The 21,537-nt window shown below is 38.4% G+C and overlaps 1 protein-coding gene across 36 annotated transcripts in view; it reads right to left on the bottom strand.

Moving 5' to 3' along the window:
- Window positions 1-21,537, bottom strand: part of NRXN1 (neurexin 1) — a 675,546-nt gene that overhangs the window by 207,462 nt on the left and 446,547 nt on the right. For all 36 annotated transcript variants that reach the window (XM_030946729.1, XM_030946748.1, XM_030946751.1 and 33 more), the window contains one exon: window positions 3,298-3,479. In XM_030946729.1, the coding sequence (XP_030802589.1) occupies window positions 3,298-3,479 (182 nt within the window). The remainder of the gene's footprint in view (window positions 1-3,297; window positions 3,480-21,537) is intronic.

Raw genomic sequence — 21,537 nt, 5'->3', positions numbered from 1 at the left:
GAAAAGTGGAGGTAGGAACAGGAATCACTGACAGAATTACCTAAAGGCACTAAAAGTCAGACAAAAAGGTAAGGGCAGGAGTGCACGTGGTGATTAATTGAACACTGCATGAAAAGCTGCTGCCTCTTTCCATGTGACATGGAGATGGATGCAGACCATGTCATGAAAAGAAAAAAAGGAAGCTTGCAGTAATTATCAGAGCCACTTGTCCTTCATTTATCCATCAACAAGAGAGGAAGTGGCAGTAGACTTTTAGGCAGGATATCTATTTCCTCTTGAACTAGATCACCCAGCAGAGACAGCAAGGGAGCCCACTTCCAAACGAGAAGTCAAATGATTGAAATGAAAGCTAATTGCTGCAGCTCTGGATGACTAAAACATTTTAAAATCCCTTTCCTGAAGTACTGTGTTGCATAGGTACCATACACACAAACACCATATTTATGCTGCTACAGTACAGGTGGAATTTTATAATAATCTATCTTGGAACGTAAAATATTTGCACTGGAACTGTTAAGCGTCTGGAAGCAATACAGACTACACATTTTTAAAAATGTTTCTCATAACAATGGCTATTTAGAGAGGTTAAATGATTACTTTAAATAAATATGTTCCTAACCTAACACCAAAAGTGTGATTCAGATGATCCAGCAGCAATTTTCAAAATCAGAATTTGTTACAAGCTTGATTTCATTATTAGGTTTACATTGTCTTTAAGTAAACAGAATAATAAAGAGGGTAAGCACACAGTGAAGTACCATAATCTAATTTATAATTTCCTCTTCCATTTCTAGAATGAAGAAAGTTAAGAGCAAGCTACCTCAAAGCTCTCAAGCACCCTCCCCAACATGCTAGTGAGGGCTATAATCTACATTTTTTTAAAGCAATAATTCCAGGGCAACTTTTTTTGCCACCACACACAGGTGAGTTATCCATGCACAGTGCATCTCCAGGTACACAGGCATTTTTTGCTCATGCATATTCACAGTGAGTGGGTACATGCAAAAGACCATGCAGAATTAAACACTTCATCCTTCTAGTTTTATCTCCTTCCACTATCCATAGCATGTTTCTGGTTGTTTAGTAGATAAGACACCCCTAGTGGCATATACACCTTGTGAAAGAAGGAAGTCTTGAATGACAAACCCCTCCTACTGTTTTCATTACAGCTGGTTTAACACAGTAGTTGCCAATATGGAAACATTTAGACCCAATTAACTATTTTTCAAATATAACACATACGTAGGCCTCCCTGTTTCTATGTTCTCTTCATTTTTAGAACTGTGATATCTCACACACTATCTTTCTGAGCTAAAATGGATCCCAGGTAAAATTCTCAGAAGTATCCGCAGCTCAAGTGACTTTAAGATATATGGTCTTTGGTGTCAAAAATGCTTTTGAAAATACTGCCTTTCAACTTCCCTTTGAATATTATCCTTATTTGAATTAGATTCTGGGAAATTATATCCCAATAGTTTTCCAAGCTTTATCTATCACTGATAACTGTCATAAATGTCCTTGCCAAATGTCTTAGGATTTCAGGTTGATCCCTCAGTGTCTCCACTCTAGGGACAGACTACTCTGAAGCTGCTCTCAGAGGTCAAATCTCATTCCAGTGAAATTTCACACAGTTACCATTTTGCTCTGAAGCAGAGCAGGCTTCAGGGAGGTCCCCAAAGTCCCTTGCAAAGGCAGCAGGGGGAGGCCAATATCACCCCATAGAGCAGGATGAAAGAATGTTTTGCTGCTTCACAGAAATTTCAAAAGAACCACTAAAATATAATTTACCATTTTCCCCATCCCTATTAAGCTGGTAGTGTTTCTGACCATAGAAAACTCTCAATTATTCTTTTTTTAACCATCTTTTGCTACAGCATGGGTATAAGAAAGTTATTTGAGGAAAAAAAAATTGAAAACTACAAACACTTATGAGCAGGCAATAATTTTTCATCTCCAACTCATCATTAATGAACATAATGTTTGCTTTAAAATAGAAATATCATGGCTAGATGGAAGAGCAAACAAATATGATAGCTTTGATAGACTTCAAGTATAGTAAGAATACAAGGAAAATATTCGTTTCTATGCTAATGAACAAAAAAAAAAAAGAAAAAAATTGTAAGAAGAAGGGAACTCTGTTGACCACAGAGGATGGGTTTGCTCTGAGATGGCAAATAAAGAGGTAAACTATAACAAGGCACCTGGTGTTTGCAAAGCAAATATTTAAATTCTGTCTAGCAACACAATACTTGCCTTGAAATATGTAGGCTCTCAGTTTTTCTGGCAGCCAGGAGAAGTTGCTTTGTTCACATTTTCAAACTAAGATTGCACAAAACCAGCCAACTACGTCATCCATGTGATTCAATGTAAGATAAGGGTATAGACAACCTCTGAATTTTATTTAAGGTTTTCTTTCTTTATTTACTCAAGCCAGTAAATAAATAAAAAATCACCTTTATCCACAATGTAAGAGTGCCTTTGCAGAAAAAGGAGTCTGGGAAGATTGAATACCATAATCCCGCCTAATTTTGAAAATGATCACTGCTGAATGCTTTCTGAGGGTAAAAGTGTAATTGGTTATAGATCAATAAGTAATTTCATTCAAAAGGAACCCAACTCTTCCTGAAAGCAGAGACATTCTCAAATAAAAATCAAATGAACACATTAACAAAGTTCAGACTAATCTAAACAACAAAATTTTATACTGCTCCAGTTATGTTTTTCTCAATTGATCACTTATTTATGATGCCATAAAACTCCATATGCTTTCAATTTTGATTGCTAGTTCCTTGCTTTAAGGCAGCTAAAATTACTTTCTAAGACTTCCTAGCCTGACAGTCTTCCTGCTTAAGATTTACCAACACAAAAGAATGGTGAAATTAGAGGACAAATTCTAATAATAACAAAAAACACAGCCAGCTGAGATACATTGCAATTCCACTATTAGATTTCAGATTAAATCCCCCAGGATAAACATACTCTGACACTGCTAAAATCTGTTCCATGTAATTACCCTGCAATAAACTGCCCTATCTGTACAGGTAGCATCTCAGTATGATTTTTAATTGAAAAGCTATGAAAAGTAGCACTGTAGCAACAAAAAAGGCATTTTGAGAATGTCTGAGACCCTGTACAACATCATCTGCAATAAACCAGCATCATTTAGTCCACTATTGACCCCAAAAGGTTCATTAATTGCAATAACCACACTCCGACAAAACAAATTGAAACCCCTGCGAACGCAAGCACAAGCAAGACAAGAAGAAATCTCACGCCTTTGGCGAGATGATTACTTACAATATGCAGCTCTAAATAATCTCCAAGGCCAGTAGAACTGTCCACTCGCACCAGCACAGCCTCTTTTTGCACAGTGCTAAACCCTATTGCCAGTCTGTCTGCTCGAGTGCTCGGCCGGTCGTTGGGAGGCCACGTGTAAGTGATCTGTCCACCACCTTTGCTAAAGATATACGTTGTCCCCGCTGTTAGAGAAAACAAAAAGAAGAAAAAAAAAAAGAGAAATAAATACAATCAGCCCACTTGCAGCAGTGCAAAGCCACGAGGAAATCATATGCCCTACATAAATCAGGTTCTCACGCAGTAAATGGATTCATCGGCTGTATTTCAATGTGAAGAGGTCTTTATCCCTACAAATTACGCAGCAAGTGAAATATTAGTGGGTTTTATATTGTGCAATCAGCACTGAATATAACTTAATTGCAAAGAAACAACTTGAAATACCATAGCTCTGATTCAGAAATGCATATCTGTTTGGAAGAGTTCTTAAGTTTATGCTTGATAAATATATTTCTGTGATGTGTAGAACAGGGATGAGTTAAACCAAATGCTTTTCCCAGCTGGACCTATGTGGAGAAATCAAGTAATTCCAGTTGCCTCCTGGCTGATAAAAAAAAAATGCAACTACTTAGTTACACAATGAAAACGATACATGATGGTGGCCAGCAAAGCAAGATGTTAACAAATACATTCAGATAAGACTTGTACAGATCTGAGGTTTATCATCTTGTGACAGATGGGGATAACAAGGGGAAACATACTTTACTTGTCATGTCAGGACAAAGAGATTATTCTACCATCTGAGTAAGCAATGGCTTATTTGCATAATGCTCAATGTACATCTTTCAGAAGTGGAAATCTTTACACATTACATCCAGGGTGCACTTACAAAATCTATAATCTGTTTGAAACAAATGTTGTAATCCAAAACCACTTAGCACTCAGGTGCTTAACTTCATCACCAGCATATTTCCTCAGACCTAAAATAGCAGCATATCCGGACATTTTCCATTTAAAACTTGTACCTTAACAGCAGCACAGAGCAGGCAAATTGTGCATGCACTTGATCTTCCATTGGAAAAGTCACTACAAGCTATCTACTCCTTTTCCATGAGAATAGGTCAAAGCTTAGGAAGATAGGTTAATTCATTGTAAATACAGAAGTCCAGTTTTACTATCTGTCCTAAACTGTCTCAAAGCGTGGCTACTGTCAATCTTATTGCATTTTATTTACTTATATTACATTTTATCTATTTTATTAAATAGCTAATGATAGGACAAGTAGGAACACTTTTAAACTAAAAGAGAAAAGATTTAGATTAGATACCAAGAAAAAATTCTTTACTCATAGGGTAGGGAGGCACTGGATCAGGTTGCCAAGAGAGGTTTTGGAGACTCCATCCCTGGAAGGCCAGGTTGAGTGGGGCCTTGAGCAACCTGATCTAGTGGGTGACATTCCTGTCCACGGCATGGGGTTGGAACTAGATAATCTTTAATGTCCCTTCCAACTCCTACTTTTCATAGAATCATGGAATGATTTTTCAGCTTAGTCCACCCAATGCTCTCACTCCATACTTTCCATGTCCATATAAGGAGACAGCACATAATAACATAATTTTAACTCTCTTACTTTCTTTCAAGGTTGACCAAAAATACCATTATCATATAAAGGAATCTAAAATCCCTTGAACATGTGGACTTTTAAAGCCAAAGCCAAGAAGGACTGTACACTTAACACCACTTGTTCAGCTCCCAGATGTCTGAAAATCTAACTCTACTGCTGAGCAAGACTGCTTTGTGTCAGTCATAACACAAAAAGGACACTAGGTCTTTTTGAAAAGATCACGTATATTTACTTCTAACCTCACTTTTCCTTTATGGAATTACATGCCTATTAGTTAGGGTTTTTTGGCAGTGCCATCACTCTAATAATTTATGCACAGTGCATACCACTAAAGTCACTGTAAACCTCATTTTATATTAATACACTTGTGGGATAGTTTCACTGCACTTCAGATGGATCTGTTGGCTTTTCTCCTGATGCCAAAATACCAACCAGCAAGTATTTCAGGAGAGTTTGTTAATTTCTTCAGCAAAGACAAAGACAATGGCTGTTATTTAAGATTTCATTTACACTTCAGGTGAAATCAGGCTTTATCTTTATTATAAAAAGAGTTTTGCAAGAGTAATGAAGATTGGGGATGTGCCAGGGATTGGTAATGAACACAAGCAAAAGGTGTCTGGTTTAGCAATGTGTGTGACAAAGCCCTCCTCCTCCTGCTCTCCCACCCTTGCTTTCCTCCTAGGCAGCGGTCTGAAATGCGCAATAATCTGCTGTGCATTATTAATCTCCAGTTACAATACATCCTGAAACAAAGACATCTTAGACAGGTAATATCACCACTGAGGGTCCCCAAGTTCTCCTCTCTGCTGCTACTGTTGACTTCAAATCTCCAGCTGATGAGTTGGGACCTCCATGGAGTTTATGTCACTGTGGTGTCTGGAGTGAAAGGATTTGTTCTGTGCTGATGAAAAACAGAGAATTTGATCCAAAGCTGATTAAAAACAGTGACAGCCTTTCTCTTGACTTCATAAAACATTGTGTCAGGTCATGAATGAGGTTCTTATAAGTAACAAAAATGAGAAGGCTGAGAAAAAACAACTCCTTACACCTCAATGTCACAGATGGAGCTGTTAGAATAGTCCCTAAGATTTAAGTGGCAGTGCATAATTCTCCTTTTCTTGGTTGAAACAGATGTGTTTACCCAATTAAAAGACAAAGAAAAAGCCTGCCAAGCATGGTGGAGTCATACTGAATACAATGACCCAGAAGTAAGACTTCAGACCTGAACAATGAGAGGCTCTGCTGTTCTTATTCACAGTGAATCTTTGCTGCTTTTTTTTTGTTAAGTACTGCCCTTCAAATCAACCAGGGAAGAGCAATTCATTCCACACTGCTGCTGCATTGAAGGCAAGGTCAATGTCCGTGGAGCTGGGTAAATCTAGCTGTAAATCTTAAACTACATAGAATAAACATCAAAGTTAGAAAAAGTATCTCTTATTCACGAAAACATGTGGCTTATGGATTTTTATGAGACAGCTTTCCCTCCTTTATAACTGCCCATTTTGTAGCTCTTCGAAGTAACTGTGTGTCTGATGAAAGACTAATTAATCCATGCTGATGAATACAGATCTGCCTCTGTCTGAGCTGCACGGGGAGTCACGTTCCTCGAATTTCCTGTATTAATTATGGAAAAAATGGGTCGGAAGCCATTTGAGAATAGATCCTCTGGTGTTTATATTTCAAGAAAGACAAATATAATAATGTAAAATTTATTACTCTGGGGTTGATCTCAGCTTATAGCCCGACCTCCCATTAACTATTAAAAGCTAGAAACGGAACAGTTGGAAACAACCCTCCTTACTATCAGTTTTGGGGAAACAACAGAGGAAGCCTAATTCACCTGGTTCATAAAGGCTTTTATGCTGTCTGACAAACCTCATAATGTCTCTGCTGCTCTTTCAGAGCATTGTCACGAAGCCCCAGCCATCTCCCTTAGCTTGTGGCACTGTGTTGTTCGGGGTTTATCATCTCCAGAGAATTGAAAGCAGCGGAATTATAATGTCAAGAATAGCAGTGCCATCAGCACAGTACTTGTAAGCAGGCAACTTTGTAACATGCCAGTTATATCTCTCAGCCACAGAATTTACTGCATAATTCTTTATGCTTCCATGCATCCACACAATGCTTAGGAAAAATGTCCACACAGCTCTTTGAAATTCTTACCCATAAAAGCATGGTTCCCATTGTAGCAAAACGCCAGTGGTCAAGATACAGTAATGTTTTTTAATGGCCTGGGTCTCTGAAGCCCTGCTTGTTTGCAAAATTCATCTTTATGAAATAGTGCATTCATTTCAGCACAGTCTGGCAGCAGCTCAAGGACATCTGCTTACCTCTACAGTATTAAGCAGATAAATATTTTGTTTAGAACCCATTCACTGTATTTATTATTGTTTATGACTGCAAAGCTTTTCAATATTTATTGCTTTGAAGTCACATTTGATGTAACTTAATAGTTTGCTCAAATCAACAGCTTTCTGCCTTCCCCATGTTCATTCCAATTTTGAGTTTAAGGTATATTGCACTGAAGGGTAATGTACATCATTCCATTTATCCCATATAATGTAAGTAGCATAATGTTTATTTTCAACATTCACATCAGGTTTCAGGTGCTGATGAAGTGAATGCAATGGTTTGTTTGAGCTCTGGACCCTCGTAAACTATGATTCTATCACAGTCTGTGACTGAAAAACTGAAGACTGAAGCCTGTAAAGTTCAGTAATGAAAACTATTAGCTGCACTTTCGTTAATAGAAAAGCAATTTTTAACTGTCATTAAAAATATGAACCATAAGCAGTGCTAGTAACAAGAAATTACCCAACAATGTAATTTTCTTCTTTCTCTATCTTATCAGTACTTCATTCTGGGATACAATGTGAACCCCCTTATTCCCATTGGTAAGTAATTACTTGCATTGATAAACCTACTGAATCCAGTGAGACTATTTGTGCAGGCTGCTATTAATTATGAAGAATGAAGAATTTACAATATGAAAACATTATATATATATATATATACACATGATTGTCCAAACATCTATATGAAGAGGCATTAATTATATTTCCTATGTTCAGAGGAGCATATAAATCTCCATTAATACTCATTTTTACATATTCATCTATGTATTCTCAGTCTGCACAAGCTGAAGTTCAGAAAAATACACAGAATTTCTCTACATATATTTGTACAGATTTTCTAAGGTAAGCAAAGGAAGAAATGCTTCAAGCCAAAACCATGATATGCCAGGGGAAGAGAAGGAGAGGCGGGGTTTTCAAAATAGTCCACTTGGTGGATTAAAATACAACCCTTCTGTATTACTTCTTCCTAGGCTTTGATACGTTATTAATTATTTACCCGGGAGAGAGAATGTATGCCTCAGGGTTGAGGTGAGGAGGGGGATGGCCATTAGGGTTAACCATGGGAAGGAGATGGAAAGAGCTGCTGGAAGAAGTATTTCAAACTAAAGACCAGATTGAACTGAATGCTTCCTGAAGGCATTCTGATACACTCTCTGCCACGAATCTGGGCAGGAGCCTGGGTATGGATTGTAGCTGCTCTCCTGCAAGAGCAACATCAGCTATTTAGTAGCAGAAGAGGTACAGTGCATGGGGAAAGAGAAAATGTTCAAAGGGATTATTGCTCCAAAGAGCTTGAGCCACAAGGGTAGGAATGGTAGTCTTATTTTCTGGTCAGGTTCTCTTAGATTTGTGGATAATAGGGACTAGGAGAATACGGATGGTGTTCCTTTGACCAAGCTTGGCAAACCTTGATAAAGGTTCAAAGTTTTCCTGGAAATTGGTAGCTACTCCAAACAATTTCTAGTTAGGTCCTTGTACCCATCTGACTGCATGCCTGAACCAGGACTGCTACAAACAGTCTTAACATTTGTCACCTGTAAGGTCACAAGCTGCACAGCATAATTCCTTAGCACTTCCATTATTTTATTCATTGATTTTCCCTTCTTCCACAGTAACTGCAACAAAACTCACTGACCAAAGCAGCATTGACAAAGATCATTCCTGGGTTTTGTTGTTAATATTGTCATTAATGATATCATCTTCTCTCTTCAGATAAAGATGTTGAGGAAAATAAAGGAGATAGAAAAGGTCTATCAGAGTCCTGTCAGCCTTTTATGGAGCCCACATATCACTGTTTTACAGCTGAGCTCTAAAGTTCAGTGTTTCTCTGAGAGACACTGAAGCCACATTGCAACACCTCAACCAACTCAATCAGGTGGAGCAATTAATTTAAAAGAACCAACAAAGCAGTACTTACTACTACTACTACTAATTCAAGCACAACTTACATTGCATTATAGAACTCCTCTTCCCACTAAGGTGAACCTGATTTGCTTTATCAGCGCCTACAGAACTTTTCATCACCGTACATCCAATTTTTCAGAGAAATCTATAAACCAGTGCTGTGTGTGGTTTATTATATTCAGCTATGCCTAAGAGCTGTCTCCAGGTAAAGGTCTAAGTGATAATAGAACCAACACAATCCCAAGTCACGCTGAGCATCCTGCCCTTTCCAGTGGCATTTGTTGAAGATTCAGGGTACTAAAACAGAAGCAAAGCTTTTTCCTAAGACCACAGGAAAAAAACCCTAAGAAAACCACTCCTTTTCCTACTTCTCCTTTCTTCCAGCCTATGACATCTTTATTTGGACAGTGGTTTATGTTTTACCTTCCATGCATAACAAAGTGAGTGAAAAAATACTCCATTCCTGTTCCAAATGTTTTTCTTATTTAAATTCACCATTTGCTATTAAGCTCTATTGATAAATAGGGTCAGTAAGTGACAAACAACTAAAATTCATGAGTAACAATGGCTCAACAAACATCTATAAAGAACAAGCCTGACACAGCCTAGCATCAGTATTCTAAGTCAGCATCATTCTTAGCATCATAAATGACATAGTTATAACAAAAGTTTCAAAGAATTTAAGGAATTTTCCAACTAGAGTGATTTTAATATTTTAAATCAAGTAGCATCTCACACCTCAAATGACCCCATTGATTTAGATTGGATCATTTAACTGGAGTAAAGTGCTACTCAGTTTGAGTAGGATATTGAGCTAAGAGCCTCCAATTGTGTGAATGAAAAATGAATATAATTTTGAGAAGGACCTTAGCTAAGCAAGAGGTTGATGAAAGGACTCCTAAGAGAATAGAAATAAGGAGTATCTGTTCATTTGACTTATTACCAAAACATGACTTATTAAGTGAATGTCAGTGGACTTGTTAGTATTATGACACTGATTCTGTAAAATTATTTTTATTAGCTTTGAAACATCCACAGGAAATAAGTTCTGTGGTTTGTCGAATTCATAAATATGTTCACGTACACAAAAAAATCACTATTTATTTTATGAAAGGATACAGTCTAACACAAGCCTGAGACAGAGTGATAAAAGAAAATTATTGTACTCCAGATTCTCTCAGTTTAAAAATTTTATGGGCTGCCTATTACCTATCACTTTTCCAGTGTGGATGCTGTTTAAAATCAATTTGAAACATTTCTGTATGAAACGTAAGGTAAGTAATTCCCCATTAGAGCCTTGGACCTTTATGCAATGTAGATGGGTGGAAAATGATATATTTGGGAAATTTAAAGCCTGCTTTAAATGTCATATTGCGCTCAACATAAAACATTTTAATCCATTAAAACTCTATTATAGTTAACAAGGATACAACATGTCTGATTCTTAAAGCTTGCCAAAAAGTCAGATGGAAATTAAAAGCCAAGCGTCTATAAATAAGGGAAGGTTTTATTCCTCCTACAACCTTGTCAACATATAGTTAAAGATAAATTTCTTGAACACTGTCTACAGAAGTGGAAATTGTGTGGTTGAGAAACACATATGAGAAGGCAATGGATTGAAAACTATTTCTGTACAGATAAAATGTAAAGGCACTGTTAAGGAAACTCCCCTGTCTGACCATCCAGGAGCCACTCTGGCGTCACCCTCACACTCCCTGAGCTTGGGAGACCCTTCCCAGCTCCACCCTCACAATCACACAGGCACACCAAGTCACCTTCCCAGCTCCACGCTGGATCTCCCAAAGCCCAGACCTCCAGAGCCTTCAAATAGTTTAGTCATGGTGCAATAGCTAAACAACCGAATAACAAAATAAAGTAACAGCTCAAGCTGGTGCCTTCAAGGAGGGATCCTGAGCTTTTATAACCTCACAGTCAAAGAGCACCAAACTCCATGTGGTTGGCTCCTGCTGTCCCTGAGTGTCCAGTCCCCTGGCAGGGCCACAGGTTCCTTAGGCCACTTGGGCTCAGGGCTGGGTTCCTGGCCCTCCCAGCCCAGCCTGCAGCTCACGCTGCAGCTACTCACGGAGCTACCTGCACTAAATGTGCTCCTCAACAGCGCTGTCAGATTGAGAGTACTTGACTTTACTGACTTCAAGGACAATAGGACTATTCCAGTCTCCACACTCCTGACATCAGGAATTGTCAAGGCCTAAACTTCAATTTAACCACAGCTGCAATAAGTTCCATTAAAATAAACTACCTGCACATCCACTGATTTGCTTCTTATGGCTTATTAGTTGTTCCAAATCCAAAGTGAACACAGGCTGGTTAGTTGAAGGGATTTGTAACAGGATGCAGGAACTAGGACATTAGCTCAAATACTATGCAGGTTGATAGACACCAAATGTTGTCACCATCTGTTGGTGCCCGATGTGAAATCATTCAGTGGTTCCAGTCCAAGGACTTTACAAACTCAACAGATACCTGGCAAAAGTTAAAAATTCCCTAAGCCAAGTAACTTGAGCTGTTACAATTTCCAAGCTTGCTGACTCAGCTGGGAAGCCAGTCAGTTGAAGACAGGAACTGGGATGTGGTAGTGTTTGAAGGTTCCCAGGGTGTGGGAAGAGATGAGAATCTTGACTCCATGTTTCAGAAGGCTGACTTATTATTTTTTGATATATATTATATTAAAAGAAAATTACATATACTAAAAGAAAATAAGGGAAACATCAGCGGTCTAGAAAAGAATGAATAATAAAATCTTGTGACTAACCAGAGAGTCTGACACAGCTGGACTGGGATTGGTCATTAAGTAAAAACAATCCACATGAGACCAATCAAAGATGCACCTGTTGGTAAACCATCTCCAGACCACATTCCACAGCCATCAGATGGTTATTGTTTACGTTTCTTTTCTGAGGCTTCTCAGGAGAAAAATCCTAGCAAAAGGATTTTTATTACATGTGTCAGTGACACTAAGACCTGAGTGTCTCTCACAAAAGTTGCTCTGCACAAATATGCACATAGGCCAAAAACCAGTAAAAAGAGAAAACAAAATTAAATTTTCTTTTTATAGGTCCATCAATAGGCAATGTTCTTGTCAGAGAAATAATAATTATTTGTAGGTCATTATTTCATGCAAAACATTATTGCCTGAAGTTATGTTTTTATACAAGCACCTGCGTCAGTATCCTGATTCTCAGAAGTGCTGTTGCATTTCTGGCAACCTTTAAAAATAACTCCCCTGTTCTTGAAATGGGGATCAAAACATTTGAAATAGCTGGCCTTAAGTCATTTAATAGTGTTAGAATGGACAGGAGCTTGGCTGCAAGTGCCTAGCATGCTTCTAGGCTAAAGTCTTTATTTCTTATTGGCTTTCTTACTAATACAATATTCCAGCTATCCAGTCTTGCATTAACTTAGTTATTTTTAAGTGACGTTTATATTATGTTCCTTGCTAAATTGTGCATCTCCTAATTTAATCTTGAAAAATCCTTAGAGAGCTTTCAAAAGTAGCCAAAACTTCTCTTGGAAGAAAGGTATAGCATGCTGAAAATGAAAGCACTGCTAACTGCTAGCCTTCAAAAGTCACTGAAAAAAGATCCACACCTAAGGATGTCAGATGCTGGACTAAGATAAGATGTAGATGTTGCTTGCAGCAGAAAGATGGTACTGACAACAACACAAATTACAGGGTTTGTTGAGAGGGAGTCTCTGCTGGGAACAGATAATTACATTATGGGCAACGTGCAATGAAGTTCCATTTTGCTTGTTTGCCAAGGTAGCGAAGAGTAGTAAGAAGTTCTGTGGCATACATGTCCTCCTACAAATTACTCAACTACTAATATTTAGCAGACAAAACTATTCCTGTGGCAGCACTTCTGAATGTTATTGAGTAGACAGACATGGAATATAGCTGAAGAAAACTAGAAAGAGCACAGTTTCTTAGAGATGCTACATCCTGAAAGGCAAAAATAGGAACCATTCTTCTTGTTACAAAAATGAAATCAAATGAAACGCAAGAGATGAAATCTTTGGAAAAACACCAATCCTCCCTGAAGCACATGAATCCACCTCTGAAGCAGCTGTTCAGAGGCATCTCAGAAGGAGACCTGGCACAGGGAAGGGCTGATGAGCAAGTTGCATATTGACTGCAGTCTTGTGGCATTGTACCATCTCCCTAATTCCAAGCATGAACAAAACTTCAGGATATTTTAATTTATATACAAACCAAGTTTTAAAGCCAAAGCTAGTCTTCCCCAGCATTATATGCACTCAAACCTCCAAAAAGTATCAGGTGAAAGAGGAACATGATATAAAAGTGTCTGCTTGGTTGTCTCAAAAGAGCTTGAAAATAAGAACCAGCAAGCAGCTACAAATGATACTTCATTTGGAGACTTTCTGCAGTCATCATCCCAGGGATTGACTTTGGAACATCAGTGTTTACTTACATTATCAAATCTGTGCATGAAACAAACAGTGTTTAATAGGGGTACACAGACACAGCTGTATTTGTACTTGAATCTTTAAGGTTATTAGACCATTATAATAAGAGCTAACAGGGGCCAGCCAGGTTGGGCCAATTCACTTCCCTTCTTCCTTATGTAGTAGAACTCTTTCTGTTCTACTACATAATAGATTTTCAATTGAGGCCTGGCACAGAAACACTACAGGCTTTGTCATTATGATAATTGCCGTCATTCTTCTTTGCAAAGTCCTTATGCTGCTGTTTGTAAGCAACAATTCTCCACCAGATTCAGAGGATAAAGAGCTGCAGTGAAAAACATGCATCTTAATGCTTTTCACTGGGTTACACAGTTAAGTAATCAGAGAGCCTGGTTTAACCACTGCATTCCACAACAATGTTTGGAGAGAACTTGGCAAAAGAGTTTTGGGCTCCAAACTGTTCAATCATCTCACCAGGGACTAACTCAAGTGCTGGCTCTGGCTCTCCATACCCAGTGCTATCAGCTGTAACTTAATTCATTCCTGCATGCAAGAAAGGTGAGCAGTTAATCACCCTCTGAAGACTAACCCAGCCTAATTAGTGCAGTGATTTTGTGTAGGTCACTCACTTCCAAGGGTCTGGCTGGAGGAGATTATGATTGCTTTTAATACCCTGAAGTGAAGATGAATACTCAGTAGTTTGGGAAGCCTTACTTCAATACAGTACTTTATAATGACATAGGCAAAGATGTCAAGAATCCTTCAAAACCCTAAGGGATACCAACACACGTGGAAAATAATTCTGTGAAGAAAGGTGCTCAGGAATAACCCATTTTTCAATAAGCATTCTTCTAAGTTCACTCAAAAAAACTCAACCCAAAGTAAACCAGAACATTTCCCAAGAAAAGGAGAAAACAACATTTCAAATACACTAGACACCAGTCCTACAGAATGAACTGCACTACACCAGCTTGGAAGTTTTGAGGACTCCTGCACTACAGTATTTTCTCTCAGCATTTCTGTAACGTAAAACATATTTCTAGGTATGTTTTTGCATCTTACACAAATATTGATTCCATTGAAGACACACAAATATTCAGATAGGAATTAAATGTTATTTGATTTAAAATGTATTAGGTTAAATTTAAAAAGTCATAAGAAGGCTCTCTGTCTATTCATGTAACGAGCATCAATCAGAAATTAAGAATCATTATTTAAATTCAGAAGGTTTTGTTCACACTCTGTTTAGCTCTCAAAGGACACTACCTACTCACATGCTGGAGTCTCAGTGAGGAGGCTATTCAATGAGAGGCTGGCTTTGTGATGATATTGCCAGCATTTGTAATAACAATGCAACCTAAACACTGCAATTAAACAAAGAGTAGTATTTTTGGAATACCCTGCTGTTCTAAAGTGCATTGTGAATATTAACATATTCCAGTAAATTAGCTTGCTCTCATTATCATAAGCAATTACTTACTGTTTAGATGCTGTTGATATTAAATTGGCAAGCAATTTGCAAGAGCTAATACATAGCACAAAAAACTTTTCAAAATTCTAACCGTATGAAAAGACAAGTGTTTCTAGTAACACAGTCCCTTACATACAGATGTCTGTCTCTCTCTAAAAATTCTGTGTATCTCTTCCTATCAGTTATCTTTTTTCAGCAGCAAGTGGATAAGTAACTACCTGAGGCTCTGTGACAAACTCTTTATAAACTTGGTTTTGATTCTGTGGAGTAAATCATAAATACCTCAGGCCAAGTGTGACAGTAACATCTCATTCACATCGGAAAAAGAAAGTGTTTTCATGCTCATTTTTGAAAATAATAGTTTAGAAAATATATCAATGTGAAGTTCAGTTCTTTGCTCTCAAAGCTATTACTTTCCTGATACAACACTGTCAGATGGTGAGGGTAAATCAACGCCTTTGTCCTCAAGATACAGCCAGGAACAGAACAAGGCATGGAGAACCTGTCCTGCTTTCAGCAATAATGACACCATAAGCCTGTTTCTCTTCAGTCCAAGAAAGCAGTAATCCCAAAGGCAATAACCTCTAAACTAAAACCCCAAGTTAGGACAGAACCAGGACTACTTTTCTGAAGGACACTTAGAGAATGTGACAGACATTCCTTGCCCAGTTCGTTCTGCTTCCCCACAGAAAATGCACAGATCAGGTAGAAGGAGCCAAACATAACCCAAAGAGCTTTGTGGGGAGCCTAAAACAAAAGGAACAATTTGCTTTGTTCCTCAGCTTGCACCTTGGCCCTAAGTTTCAAATGAGAAGGGTTGCATGTCTTTTGGCTCACGTGGCACCGCTGCTCAGGCTGCTGCACATGCTGAGATCATGCCAGTGCACAACCAAGGATGGGAGCCAAAGGAGGGGCTGTGGAATAGCCATGTTATGGTGCACTTTGTGCCAAAGTCTAGCTGGCAAGGTCAAAGGTTGAGCTCAACTGTCTTAGAGGTCTTTTCCAACCTGAATGATTCTGTGAATAGATTATCCCTTCCCCTGAGTCAGCCTGGACAGCCAAGGAGCAAAGATCCAGCAGCCAATGGTGTTATCAGCCCTCAAGCACCACAAAGCTGTCCCTATAGATTCAGGATGGGCAGGCTGATCCTTGTGCTCCTGGTAAGCTGAAAGACCTCAGTATGCCCAAAGTGGGATTTCAGTCCCATGTCTCATTAATACACCCACTAATCCTGATCTGGTAGGATCAAGCACCTATTGAAACCATACCCACAGCTGAGGGTATGAGGCTACAAACTACTTGTATGGGTATTGTGCCCAGCTGTTTATGCAAAATTGCCTTTAATGCAACTGTGAACCTTAATGGGGACCTTGGGAATCCAGCATAACATAAACAAGCCACAGTAGTTTAAGCAATTCCCAGAATACAATTCTAAAAGTATAACTTGTGATCTCAGGTGTCAATCTTTCAGGTTATGTTTCAGTCTGGAACCAATTACTATGACCATCCTATCTTGCAGAATGCGCAAGACTGTAATAGAAACACTAATGCGCCCTTAACTCCAGGAGCTCAATGGTCCCTGTCTGCTGTGCTCAACTTTGTACTCTGCTGTTATAGATTATTGGGTTGGAAATATATTTGCTAAAATTAAGCATAACTTTGAAAATAATTTAGTCAGTTATTAAATACATTTTCCCTTATTCAAAGCTGGAGCAATTTAGCACCTTTCTCACAGCATTTCTCTTAATCAGTCGCTCTCTTAAAAAATACATTACTAAATGATTCTTTTTTAAATCAAATCTTCCAATTAACTTTGTGAAGTAAAACCACAGACTTTTGTAGCTGAAAATGATGTGTGCCTTGGTCTCTGAAACGAAATAATGAAGTTCTTATCTGATTAGCAAACACAATGTTTTGTACTTACTGACCTTCAATAGAAAAAAAAATCAGCAACTGTTTATAATGAGAGTAAGGCTTCAGTCACTTCATATTTCCCCTTTCATCAATCCTCCATTCCCTTCTTCTTCTAATCCTAATCTGCAAGAGTTCTGACAAATTGTTTGGTTTTTAACAGTGTTGTAGAATCACGAGCAGCTCTCAGAGCCAGGGGACATATCTCCAAATTATTCTCCTTCTACTTGGAGGAAAAAAAATACCTTCCAGCTGACATTCAATACCAGTGTCCTTAAGCTACTAACTCCTTCTAGGCTAAAAGAGAAGGAATGGAAGCATCAAATTACATTTTGATAAATAAAAGATGATGCATAACAGCATACAAGGAAAAACAAATTTTTCACAAATCCCAAAAGAGCTATTTCTACATTTTCTGGAGAAATCCTGTCCCATCTACATTCAGGATCTTGCCGTACATGACATTTAGACACAGGACTGTTAAACTAGAGCTATAATGAAAAATGCAGAAGTATTTCATTAAACAGCAATTTCTATCCATTTCATTTAAACCTCCTTAATGTTTGTAGACTCAAACATGGCTTTTTCATATCTGCATTACACAGAATCTTAGCAGTGGTGAAAAATGTTGTGTTTCATGAACATGACATTTCACAGGACAGGATTCCTCCCTCTAGCCTCATAATTTCATAATATCAAAAACTAAGGGAATCTGAACTTTTACTAAGAGTAGATTGTTAGAACTAACAGCTGAAATAAGAATTTGCATATGTGACCCCAAAATACCCTAAAGGTATCTTAACAATAAAGAGGAACTCCTAACTTGCAAATTCAAATAGCAAGGTACTTTTATATTCCATAGCAGCTTTTCCTCCTCTCTCAAACTTAAACTTGCATGTGAGCACTTCCCTACACAGATCAGGTGTGGGTTTAAGGGAAAGCTGAGGGTAGACACATTCCACAAATAAAGGAAAAATACAGGAAAAGTTTTGGATTAGAATTACACTGCCCTTCCAAGAGTAAAATCAACAGAATGAACCTTGACACTTTCAAGAGAGTCACAAGAGGGCACAAGCAAAGAAGAGGATGTTATTAAGTAATTAATGTTGCCCTGCGAGCCTCTTTATGCTCATGCCAACAAGCATCTTTAAAAGATTTTGGACCTAAAGAGCAAATCTTGCTCTAAATTGTTGTGCTTCTGGCTGGAGAAGTCTGCTGTTGTTAGGTCAATCTGATAAACTTGACATAATAGTAAAGCACAGCCAAATCACATGCAAATCCTCTGTATGCATGTCAAACAAGCCTGGATCCCTCAAATACCAGACTGTTATCCCTGTGTTATCCCTCTTCCCTAGGTCAGCAGTAGTGTCCAAGAGACTTAGTGGCACTGCTTCAGGAAGCTGATGCAGCTCCCCTGATGTCTCTTCCTCCTCTGGAATAACCTGGATGGACCTTTCTGAGCGCTGTGGACTTCAGCTGTCAGTGCACTCTCCTCCTGGCGCCTGTGTCAAGGAACACTTAAATAGAGTGTGGATGTTTCATCTGCTCAAGGGATTGAACTCACTGTATAAGACAAAACTGATTAAAACAAAAATGAAAGTTACAAAATTGCAGATAAACAGAATCCATGAGGTTCTCCAGTAATGGAAACATAACTGATAGTCAGCTTCTACAAAACCTACCTAATTAGAGCTGTTATCAAAATGAAGGTCACGCTAAAGAGTACTAAGCACACCCTGTACTTATGCTGATATTCATGTTAGTGTTCATCAAAGTAATTTCTGTTTTAAAAGAGATGATTTAGTACCATTATCAGTCTCAGCCTCAATACCATGCTGTCACTATTATGCAGAGACCTCAGCTTCAGAAAAGGATTTATTATCTCAAGTGCTGAACCAGTATGAGCTCCATATCTCAGACAAAATACAGATTCTGAAAAAAACCCAAAAAAACCAAAAAACCAAAAAAAACCAAAAAAAAAAAAAAAAAAAAAAAAAAAAAAAAAAAAAAAAAAAAAAAAAAAAAAAAAAAAAAAAAAAAAAAAACCCACCATTCTGTTTAAGCAAGACACTGTGCCCCTTAGGCTTCCCTTCAGTGGAGGTGGTGACCTGGATCCTTCATCAATAACTCAATTTATTAATTCTGGACAGCATATAGTAAACTGCTTTCTGTAGCAATTTGCACTGATGGAGGAGAGCTATTGAGGAACTTTCCCCTCCTTTAAAGAACACACTTCAGCTGTCACGTCCTGTACAACAATCAGCGTTTTCCCTTGCTTCTTTCAGCTGCTTTCCAAGTTGGCAGCCTTAAGAAAGCATTTTCAAAAGAAATCAAACTGGTGTGTTTTCCTCATGCTCTTCTATGCAAGGTTTTATAAGGGAATAAAGTGCCATTTCATCTGAAAAGATACTCTGAACTATTACATTTTGGGATTTTCTGCCTCAATGTGTTTCACTTATTTGCTTGCACTCAAGACAGATAGTAAAAGAGCAAGCAGCCTGACCTTTGGAGAATTGTCAAAAAGCCCAACTCTGCAGCTACAACAACCAGTGTGACCTTCTTCTCTACTTCAGCAGCCAACAATCACACACAAGGAGGGAGAAAAAAAGCAGCCTAGCCTGGGTAGAAAACTGGGCTGGGTCAGGTAACTCAGCCTGTTCTCAAAGCACTTGTAGATGAGCACTTTGTGAACCCTCGCAGAGCACCTGGGACCTACCAGCTGAATTCCAGAGCTGTTCCCTGTGATGCCCTGCCAGCAGCAGCAGCTGCCAGCTTTGCCAGAAGAGATTTATCCACATTTCTGTAGCTCTGTCACCTCAGACTGGATATCTCAGATCACCTGTTTTTCTGAGGGCATCAAAAACACTTTATTATTTCCTCCTCCATAATCCACATCAAATTTTCACAGCTGCTCATGTACCTAGCTGGCAGGGAGGCCTTTTGAGGGTACTCCAAGCACAGAGACCTGAGTGTCTCCAGTCTTCACCCAACACACCACTAAAAACCAGGGTAACTTCTTCCCAGCAGCACACTCACTGCAGCAAATGGGCTGCACTATAGGCCAGAGCTTGCTCCCAATACATTTCCAAGGTCAACATCACCAAAAGCATTTATTGCAGCAGTGCTGGGAAGTAAAACACAAAGTGGATATAAACGAAGAGGAAACTTGTCATGACCATTGTTAATTCTCAATAGTTCTACACTCCAACCAAAATACAAGCAGCATATGTCAGTCATTCTCTTGGAAATGGAAACAGCCACTGTATTTTCTGACTACTTTCTATACTACCTCAAAAGTGGCTTGGTGTTATTAGGAGAAATAGACAGTGCAATATCCTATGCCATGCAATATGCTCCATGACTCAGAGGGGATGTGGTGGATTTTATTGATTCAGTTTTCACACTACTGTAACCCCATTATTGTCAGCAGAGCAACTGGAAACTGCAAGCAGATTCTAGATTGATAGACTCTGCTATTTCTAAGTTTCTAAAGTACACAGCAAGCTTTATTTCTTTTTCTTCCCTTTTTTTTTTTAATTTGGATTTTCCCTTCTAATAAATCCACTGCTGTGGGACACCTACTCAGTGGTACTCTAGTAAAAAAGGAACAGAATTCATTCCATTAAAGGCATTTATAGGTATTATTAGGATTTTACAACATGATAGCATAATCTATCCTTTGCCTGAAGTAAACACTCTTAAAGGAAAGTCCACAGGGAGAGTAAAACTGAAGCATTTTTTAAAGTGGTGAATACTAATCAGATATATAGCTGGAGGAAAAAATAATGTTCTAACAGGAAGATACAGCAAGTAGAGCACAAGACAAGCATGATACCAAGGAATCAAAATATGGCTGTAGCATATACTTTGGAGCAATAAGAGGGGGAAAAGAAATCAAGGACAAAATGGCAGGAGCTATGACTGTCACTATTAGGAGCTAGAGAGAAAAGCAGGACAGAAAGGTAAAGATTTGAATGCTTGCACTGATTAAGACAAACCAAAGATTTCCCAGCTTGTATCTCCAGGCTCTGCTACAGCTCAGGAAGAGACTATCAGAGTTTCAAGCTAGCACCTACATTGTAATCATTGGAGGAGATACCTGGATTCTTATGGATCTTGTTGGAGATTCTTATGGATGTGCTGCAGAACGCCTAACCTGGTAATCACCATATCTCTGCTATTCAAACATTTCCTGTAATCTTCTAGCTCTTTATTCTGTGTTTTTCCTCTGTGCTGGTCTTGATGCTATCAGATTCTTGTCCACAGAAACGTTAACTACACTTGGGGCTTCTATAAAAATACTTGGTAATAATGCAGCCAGTCATTTACTGAGCTCAAAAGCAGAACTGCAGCATAAAGTGCACAATAACACTGCCTATTTAGATCATCTGAGATAATAGTCTCATAAATTGTGACTATGCTTAAAGTGATCAACACTGCCTCTTTTTAATAGGCCTATCACAAGGTCAGCAATAGAGGATAAGGAAAAAAAAGTGCCTATAGCCTCTACTTGTTTAGAAGGCAGGTTTGCC

This window comes from Camarhynchus parvulus, chromosome 3, assembly GCF_901933205.1.
Source record: "Camarhynchus parvulus chromosome 3, STF_HiC, whole genome shotgun sequence".
NCBI lineage: Eukaryota > Metazoa > Chordata > Aves > Passeriformes > Thraupidae > Camarhynchus > Camarhynchus parvulus.
This window is presented reverse-complemented; position numbering and strand designations above follow the sequence as displayed.